General features: G+C 34.8%; 1 protein-coding gene and 1 pseudogene across 1 annotated transcript; both read left to right on the forward strand.

The window, feature by feature from the left end:
• Nucleotides 1–2,241: 2,241 nt before the first annotated feature.
• Nucleotides 2,242–10,043, forward strand: part of LOC138337556 (formin-like protein 3) — a 51,718-nt pseudogene continuing 43,916 nt past the window's right edge.
• LOC138337244 (TMV resistance protein N-like) lies at nucleotides 6,537–9,487 on the forward strand. The gene is made up of 2 exons (XM_069287051.1): nucleotides 6,537–7,855; nucleotides 9,349–9,487. The coding sequence occupies exons 1-2, from the start codon at nucleotides 7,377–7,379 to the stop codon at nucleotides 9,350–9,352; spliced, it is 483 nt and encodes a 160-aa protein (XP_069143152.1). The 5' UTR covers nucleotides 6,537–7,376; the 3' UTR covers nucleotides 9,353–9,487.

Consider the following 10,043-nt stretch of genomic DNA (forward strand, 5'->3'; position numbering starts at 1 on the left):
GTATGACTTAGTTCACCTCTAGAAATCTTAGTTATCTTGTTGTGAAACCTACAAAGCAGTGCATTTTGGAGGTCTTGACACTCGGGGAAGCCATCTATATTTATCTTCTATATGTGCTACCTGCAGTCTGTTAGATGTAATAAGTTCTGACATTTTCTAATTTACTTGTGTCTAAAAGAGTCGTCCAATTTATAAGATCATAAATCTGCTTTGATATCAGTTCTTTGAAATTTTATCTTATGAATATGTTTGATCATTTTAGAAATGCAATTTACTGTCGTGTAATAGTTTGTTATACAATCATTCCATCCTGAACTGTGTTTTTATTGCATGGAACCGTTCTAGCATTCTTTTTGTTTCAGCCCTTCCGGTTTGGCTCTTTCCCTGTCATACCTGACTCAGATTAGATATCTAAATTGATTCTGTTGAGAATATAATTAAATAATAAAAATATTTTTACTTGAGCTTTTAGATGAGATGGTCACACTTAAATTCAGTATCAGTATCAATGCATACCGAGGTTCTGAGATTGAATCTCACCAAAATAAAAAAGAAACCACGTGCTTTTTCCCATGAAAAAATCAGGCCCTCACTTGAGTGAGATTGTTAAAAATATAACTGAAGTGTGCTTTGTTGGAATTTGAAGGACTCCTATGACCTTTTCATTTTCGGTATTGGGAGAAAAATATGGAGAAGTCTCGAAAAAAGTAGTATATGCTGTGATCAAGTACTTATTTGTTTTTAGGATCAAAGCATTTGAATCTTTTTGTAGACGAGAATACCTGAGAAAGACATATTTAAAGGCCATGTGCTTTGTTTATCTTTTTCTGGGTAAAGTTATGAACGAAATCATGTAACCAAACAAATGTGGAGGAATGGGAAACAAATTGTGGTCAGCATAGAAGACCGAGTGAAATAGATGAAGGCATGCGATTGATTAAGTAACAAGCAATTATTATGACATCAACCCAAAAACGTAAAAAAACATGATGGTGAGTGAGCATTGTTCGAACTGTTTCAATTAGATTAGATGTCTGTTCTTTCGCTTATCAATTCTATTTTGTTGAGGAGTTTGTGCACAAGAAGACAATTGAAATGCCCTGGGATGACAATAAAGAAGAGAGAACTAGAGAAGTATTATCGTGCATTATCATTGATTAACTTCTTAATAGAAATACCAAATTGATTGCGAATTTCAGCATTGAATTTCCAATAGATAGAGAACAGTTCAAATCTACTTTCCATTAAAAATAGCGTGCACTGAGGTAAGAAAGAATAAAAGCCTTGGGGCAGAACTAACACGATTTGGACCCCATAATTTGAATGTACGATTTCATATATAGAGGTGGCCTTTTTATAGACGCGTTTTGGGGAAGCGGCATGAGTGTGCTTACCAAGCATACACGACTCACATACTAACAAAGATAAATTAGATAAACTCCAACTATCTTTGCAACTTGAAGAGACTTGGATGACCAATTTGACTATGGCGCAATTAAGAAGAAACAACGGAAGTAAAAGTAACATGCGGTGTTGGGGATAGAGTGCAGTTACAATCCATGTGAATCATGTCCTCCAATCACCTGTCCCGTACTCCGATCCTGCTGCACAAGAACAGAATCATCAAAGAAGGCTACAACACATTTAATTTATTTATTTATTTGTTTATTTGCTAATGGAAATAAGATTATATTGGACATTCTCACATTCAGGTGCAAGAAAGACTGACTTTAAAGGTATGGGATGATTTTGGGAATATTATTAAATATTAAAAGTATATTCTCTAACAACTTAAGCTTTTGAATGAGATGATCACGTACGCCAATACTTTCATTATGCACCATAGCTCCATCTTATGGAACAATTTTAGCTGTGAAAGATGTTTCTTGGAGGACGTCTCAATAATATATGTCTAATGTTTATCAATTTCTGAATAACTTTAGGTATGTGGTGCCTAAATTATATATGACTAAAGTTTATCTTTACTTAAGCAAAAATGATTCAGTTTATTCATATGATTCAAATTCAGACAAAAATGGATGTACTCAATAATATGCAACTTCAACTTTGAAATTTGCATTCTAAAATTATTCTAAATGAACAAATTTATAATTTTTTTAAGTGTTATGAATATAACTTAAATGATAATACTTAAATTGGGCATCATAGCATGTGGAGATGAATGCAATGTGCATCCATAAATGTGTTTAGATAAGAGTTGCCTTAATTTATATGTCAACTATGGCTGTTATTGGCATGTCTATGCATTTGTTTGCTGATACCTGATTACTATTTTCTAATGAGTATTAGCAATTTTGTTATAGTTACTTAAAACAGGATATACGTTTGTTGAGAAAAAGAACCTTACGAAAGGATATTGAAGATTTGCCTCCCCAAGAGAAGCAGATTTTATTGCGGTGCTTAAGAAGGAAAAATCTTCCAATTCATTTTTCTGAAAGTGACGATGCATCCAGTACTTGGTTTAGCAAGTACGAAGAGCTTTTTCCACAATTGTCAAGCGTTCCCAGGAGGTACCTAAGAAAGAGAAAGAATCCATTTTTGCCAAAAAGCAGGCTCTGAGAAAAAGAAAGAAACCACTTTTGCCCAAAAAAAGGTGCTCCAGTTCCACCCCTCGCTGCATCTCCAATCCCCCCCAACTGTTCAGTCTCCTGCTTCCTCTCCCTCTCCAGGTCCTAAAGCAGTTCCCACCCTCGCTCCATCTCCAGGTGCTTCAACTGTATCACTAGTTTATGCTCCTTTAGCTGTGCAACCTCCTTCTCCACTTCTAAAACCTCTTGAAAAGCCTCCAAAAATTTGAACTCGTACCAATTCCTGTGAACCTTTGCCTGTTATCCTCTAGATAAACCACAAAATTGTCCTAATTCTCCAGGAAATAATCAGGAGCATCAAATTTAATTTCTGCAGTTCTGTTGCAGGAATTTCCCTTTTTACCTCTGTTGATATTCCGTAGTTAAGAATAAAAGGAAAGAAATAGCTCCAAATGATGGGCAGAGGGATGGGAAACCGTCTCTGGATTTGAATGCAGGTGATTATTTCGTATCATTCTTTTTCAGTACATTTCAGTAATTTTTATGATTTGTATTGTCAGGTTCTTCTCTAAATGTCAAGAGTGCATTTGCTGTAAATGATGCTGATCTCATGAAACGCGGAACTGTCAGAACCTGAGATGAGTGCAAATGCTCATGCACCATTACTGCTTCCTCTAGGAAATCTGCTCCTCTACCTCCACCTCCTAAACCACCTGCTCTGAGCCCACCTCTACTTCCAAAAGTTCCCCCTCCTAATCCACCAAAACCTGGTAATTTGTACCCCTTTACCTTTGGAGTATTGACTATCTTTATTTATCCGTTTTTGCTAGTTGTTATAGGTTGACTAAGTATCCTGATGGCTGGAGCATATTTAGGAATTGGTAGTTGTTAGCTTCAGTTAGTAATAGATAATGTGCAGATAGTGGCCTGCACTTTAGGTCAAGTTAGTTGTATACTTTGTAGTTAAACGCTTGCTTCCAGATTTAATACTATTATCTTTTTGACCTTCTCATCTGATTCTTCATATGGTATCAGAGCGAGAACGAACCTCCTGCAAGTATTCTGCAATGGTTTTAGAAGTCTTATTGGTATTTTGCAATCGATCTTGCTAGCAAAGATGCGAGTATGACTTTTGTTGGCATAAGCTGTGTGAAGGAATTTCCACACTTTGTTAGCAGATGGTGCTGCAGCAACAACTGGAGCAATATTAGGATCGACCGACGCCATCATTGCTTGTTGGATCATTAATCTTAAGAGAACCAAATCTAATAATTGGGATTTGGTACAGTATGATTGTTTTGGGTAAGAGTAGGTGATGGAGCTGTTGTGGTTCCATCAAGATGTCCTGTGAGTTGTAGTAGCATCACAAGTTGTGCTTTCCATGTTGAAAAATTGAGTTACCTTGTAGCTTGAGAGGTAACTGAGCAAAGGGATTTAATTGCACCACATGAGTAGCGGCAGAAACTGCAGAACTGCAGGCAGCAATAGCATCAATAACTGGAGCCATAGATGAGAAAGCTTTAAAAGAATGAGATGGATCTAACTCGGTGGAGCTTATGTTGCTCTGATACCATATGAAGATACATATGAGAAGGTCAAAAAGATTCAACTCGATGTCAATAATGTTTTCCTACATGGAAAACTGGATGAAGAAGTTTTTGTCTCAACCCCGAGGCTTTATTAATCCCCAATTTCCAACTCATGTCCGCAAATCGGAGAAGGCTATCTATGGACTCGAACAAGACCCCCGAGCTTGGTATTATTCTCTGCATGAACATCTGCTGAAAATGCACTTTGTCAGAACAGAATCAGACACCTCTTTATTTGTATGGAAGCATCTGGTTGTAACCATTTATGTGCTTATCTACGTTGATGACATCATAATCACTGGAAATCCTCCACAAGCGACTAAATTCGTCATCAATTCCTTCCAAAAAGATTTTCATTGAAGGATATTGGATATCTAAACTACTACTTGGGTGTTGATGTTAAGTAAGTACCATATGGCCTCATTCTTTCTCAATCACACATACTGGAAGTTCTTTCTGAACTGGACATGGATAATTGTAAAGGTGTTTCCACTCCCATGTGTTCCAGTGTACTACTTTGAGTAGCTGATGGCTCGCCACCTACGGATGCTACGCGCTATAGGTGCACCCTTGGAAAATTGCAGTATTTGTCCCTCACTCAGCCCGATATATATTATTCTGCCAATAAATTGTGCAGAAATGTTACTATTTTATTAAAAAGAAAGTAGACTTTTAACATTCCATATTATTATTATTATTATTATTATTATTATGTTTTAGTGGAAAAATGACTTTTCAAATTTCTTAGACATTTTAAAAAAAAAGTAAAGTCCTAGCATCTCATAATATTTATATTTAATATATAAATTGACTTTTCAAATTCCTCAGACATAATAGAAATACAAGCCTTTTAGAGAATTTATATATTATTAATTATTATATATTGAATATAAAATATTATGGGATGCTAAACGTCTACTTTCTTTTTTAATGAAGGAAAAATGGTCTGATATACCCCTCAACTTTGTCATTTAGAGCTGATATACCCCTTGTTATGAAAGTGACTCATATATACCTCTACTTAAAAATAAATGGTTCACATATACATTTTTCTCTAAAGAAAATGAAAAAATAATAATTTTAATCTAATTTCTCTAAAAAATACAATGTCATATGACTAAATTTAATCCTCGTCAAACATACTTTTTTGACTTTTTTTTATTTCAATAACTAATTTAAAATTATTATTTTGATAATCATATTTATTTATGTTTCACTAATATTCTTATTAACTTACTGTAGATGACAAAACTTTTTTCTTTGAATACAAAAATTAAATTACAATGTAGACAAAAAATAGTTTAATTTTTTTAAAATAAACTAAGGAATGAAAGAAAAAAAAAGAATAAAAAGCTCAAATAATTATAATAGAAGAAGTCAAAAAATAATTTATGTATTAAAAAAATTTTAATATACCTTGAACTTTGATAGAAGAATCATATATACCCCCTATATAATTTTTTTAAAAAATTAAAAGTAAAAAAGTATAAATTTAAAACTATTTTTTAACTCCTGTTAAATGAAGGGTATATGTGAGCTCTTTTGTAACCGCAGGGGTATATGTGAGCCATTTGTATAACGATAAGGGCATAGATGAGTCACTTTCATAACAAGGGGTATATCAGCTCCAAATGACAAAGTTGAGGGGTATATCAGATCTTTTTCCCTTTAATAAAATAGTATAATGTATGAAGATTTTGAAAAGTCAGTTTAGCGCGATTCTGATTCTCAATTTGGTTTTCTGTTCTAGAATGAATCTGTTCTAAAGAAAGACCTGCCTATACTGAAGAGGGGTTGGTTCACGATAATGAATGGTGGTATCGATCGGGGTAAGCACAACAATCATTCCCGCAACTCTTGTTGCAGCTGATAGACTCAAAAATAAGGACACGAAAAGTTGTCTTAAAGGGTCAGTTACAAGAAAGAGGAGGAAAAAAGACGAGAGAGCAAGACCCAGGAGGCTCGCAGCTACCACAAGCATAAACACTCCGCTCGTTTGTAAGCCCCTTTAGAGATAGGGGCAAGCCAGGAGCTTACTTCGAGTATTTTGACTCAGGTGGCAACACGTGACAGACAAATGATATGATTCTCGAGGAGTTACACGACGATCACACATACACACACACACAAATATATATATATAATGATATATGATATGACATGATAGATCGGATTTTTCCAACTTGACCAGATGATATTCTTACTTCAATATTTGAACTATAAGTATTAATAGTCTCATTCAATTGATCCATATGATAAAAAAAGATATGAAATGTACATTCATATTCATAATATACGTAATCTAAGAATATGGTAAGTAATTTTATAAAAAAAATTATTTATTGACACGACTTCTTCTACAATTTTGAAATTTCTTACTCCCTTTCTCTTTCTGGATCTCTTGTGGCCTCTTTATTGCTCCTTTCGATGGGGCAACAACTTTTACATAAAACTCGACTTGATTGTGCAGTGTGATGCAGAATAGGAAAACATGGAATGACCTGATTCCGCTTCGGATTTGCATCCTGATCCATTATCAGTGCTAGACTAAAAAGAAGGTTTTGGGACTTCTGTTGAGCTTGAACTAATTTTTGAAAAATGAATCTCTTTCAAACAGAAGAAACCGTCTTTTCTAACCACTTTTCAAATTTCAATATTTGATTATTTTTTTAAAAAAATCATATAGATCTAATTGAAAATGACAAATCACATTTTCAAAGAAAATTTCTTCCGATTAAAAAGCACAAATAAAGCGTGATTGCTCCATCATCTTCCGACCATCCCGATTCCATATGTGAGTAGTGGTGTTGGTGTGACTCACATACATGTCCAAATGGGGAAAGTAATTATCAAAATCGATTTATATGTGAGTAGAGCTTGTTTTCCCGTTTTGATGGGATGAACATGAGGTGTGTTGAAGGTTTTGGTGGATACAGTCAACGTAGAATGCTACTTGTAGAACTTGTTTTCCCGTTTTGTGATGGAATGCTTCATCCCTCACACAAAAAGAAGTGGTAAAACAAGCAAAGGCCCACCCAATGTTAGTTCTCTTTCACATACAGTACTATTGCTAGCTGTAAATGAAGTTTCGAAAATTTATTGATGATCCCTCCTTCTCAACTACTTGCCTTCACTTTCTGTGTATTATTTAGCAATGATGAATGAATCCACTTTCTATTCATCTTTTGAAAAGTACCACTTTTTCTTTCACTAAGGCTTTAGCTATATTCTTCAAACAATGTCTCATGCTTCTTCTTCCAAAGTTTGCAAGTACGATATCTTTTTGAGTTTTGGAGGTGAGGATACGCGTAGAACCTTTGTGAGTCATCTCTATAATGCTTTGGAACAGAGAGGAATCCATGCTTTCAAAGACGATGAACGGTTGGAAGCAGGACAATCAATTTTTGCTGAACTTTTAAAAGCCATAGAAGATGCCAGATTCGCTGTCGTGATATTTTCAAAAAGCTATGCATCCTCAAGATGGTGTTTAGAGGAGCTTGTACACATCATAAAGTGTAAAAATGAATTGGAGCAGGCTGTGATTCCAGTATTCTATGATGTTAGTCCAGCAGATGTACGCCATCAAAATTCCCCTTCCGTGGATTCATTTTTCCAACACGAGGTAAAATACAAAGATGATATGGAGAAGGTTCAAAGATGGAGAGGTGCATTTGCGGAGGCAGGCAATATATCAGGCTATCATTTACTAAATTTCAAGTAAGCTTTCTATTTTTTTTACGGTTTCTCTTTATCAAGAGCGAAAAGGACAAACTTTTAGCTACAATTCCACACAATCATCAGCTATACTTTTACTGAAAAAGGAACAAATATTCTAGGAAAATCGAGACGTATATGGTTGTTTGATGATTTTAAAACGTTATAATTCATAATAGTTGATTTAAACTACCTTTGTAACATTATTATGTGTTTGTATTAGATATTAGTCTATGACAAGTCTATTTATTTACTCTGAGATTATTTTCCACTATATTGTAAAGATGAGGCTGAGTGCGTCAAGAAATTAGTTGATGACATATTTCCTAAGTCACTTCAAATTATTTCACCTTTTCGGGAAAGCTTAGTGGGTATGAGATCTCAGCTTGAGAAAGTAATCGAATTATTAAGTATGGAATCAAATGAAGCTCGCTCTATTGGTATTAGTGGTATGGGTGGCATCGGCAAATCACGACTTGCACATGTTCTGTATGAAAGATACCGCCATCTATTTGAAGCTGATTGTTTTCTTGGTGATGTTGGAGAACTTCATCTGAAAAATGGACTAGCATGGCTGGCACAAGTCGTCATTCACAAGCTCTTGGGTGAAAAGATGAGTGTAACTAGTGAACATGAAGGGATGATTATTTTAAAGAATAGGCTTCGCTGGAAGAAAGTTTTGTTCATTCTCGATGATGTAAACCATCGAGAACAGTTGGAATTTTTAGTTGGAGGGACAGAGTGGTTTGGAATGGGTAGCAGAATTATTTTAACATCAAGAGACAAGCACCTGTTGATCAGTCACGTTGGAGATAACGTGTATGAAGTCCAACTATTATCCGAGGATGAAGCACTTGAATTGTTCAGTACGCATGCTTTTAGAGAAAAATCACCAAAAGAAGATTTTATGAAACTTTCGAGAGAAGTGGTAGAGCATGCTTGTGGTCTCCCGTTAGCCCTTAAAGTTTTGGGTTCTTCATTTTACAGACGAGACAAAAAGCACTGGAGACACATAATTGATCGACTGAAGAGAATCCCTCACAAGGATATTCTAGGAAAGCTTAGGCTTAGTTTTGATGGTCTTGAAAAAGATGAGAAGGAATTATTTCTAGATATTACATTTCTAAATTTTGCATTTCTGGATATGGAATACTTGGCTAGACCTGATTTTGATCTTTATGTGGAACTATTACGGAGAGACCCGAATCGTGGTTTTCTAATAGATTACCTTATAGAAAAATCTCTGTTATCCATCGACTTGAATAATGGAATTGTGATGCATAATATGATAAGAGAAATGGGAGAAAATGTCATAAGGGAAGAGTATGCTAACAGCAGAATATGGCTTCCCGAGGAAATTTGTGACCTTTTTGATGGGAAGTTGGTAAGCAATATTTAGCTTATTTGATAATTTCGTTAGCTCATAGTTCTATTGTTCTTTTTTGTTTCATTTTTATATGTTAGCAATTAAATATATGTTTCGATATTCTTCACAGATAACAGAAAAGGTGGAAAGCCTACTTATCCCAGAATATTACTATTTTGAAGAGAATCTTGTTGATTATAGCAATACTTTCAAGAGGATGCAAAGCTTACAAATACTCATAATTCTGACTTATAGCTTACACTGCCCAATTACTTATCTTCCTTCCAGCCTGCGGTTTATTGATTGGATAGCGTATCCTTCAATTTCATTGCCAGAGAGCTTTGAACAATCACAGCTCGTTATGCTTCGTTTACCTGAAAGTTGTCTTGTTGAACTTTTGCCAATATCAAAGGTATATTCTCGTACAATGTCCTGTTTGAGTTAAATAAATTTTTAATCAAAGATGGGTCAAGAATCTTTGTTTTTTGGAGCAAATGTAACAATTAAATACACCAAAGCAAACAATGCATATGAAATAATCTATACTTAACCAATATAAGCATTCCTAATACACGCATTATTTTTATACACTCTAGCAAACGACTCCTAGGCGATTTCTTCCCATATGTCCTAGCTTTGGTGGATAGAGTTACGTGGGACTCCCTCTTTTCCGCATTTTCTACATCCTTCAATGATCATAACATCCCTCCCTTCATTTATTTATTTTCCCACAAAATATTTCTATTAGGAGTACTACTTAAGCTAACTGTTTTTTTTTTATGGAAACAGAAATTGAGCAACTTGAAGCATTTGGATCTCAGCAAC

The sequence above is a fragment of the Solanum lycopersicum genome, chromosome 7 (assembly GCF_036512215.1).
Source record: "Solanum lycopersicum chromosome 7, SLM_r2.1".
NCBI classification, from domain to species: domain Eukaryota; kingdom Viridiplantae; phylum Streptophyta; class Magnoliopsida; order Solanales; family Solanaceae; genus Solanum; species Solanum lycopersicum.

Bases quoted from the DNA above. Each gene is read 5' to 3' on its own strand.
- LOC138337244 (XM_069287051.1), top strand. From the start codon at position 7,377: ATGTCTCATGCTTCTTCTTCCAAAGTTTGCAAGTACGATATCTTTTTG.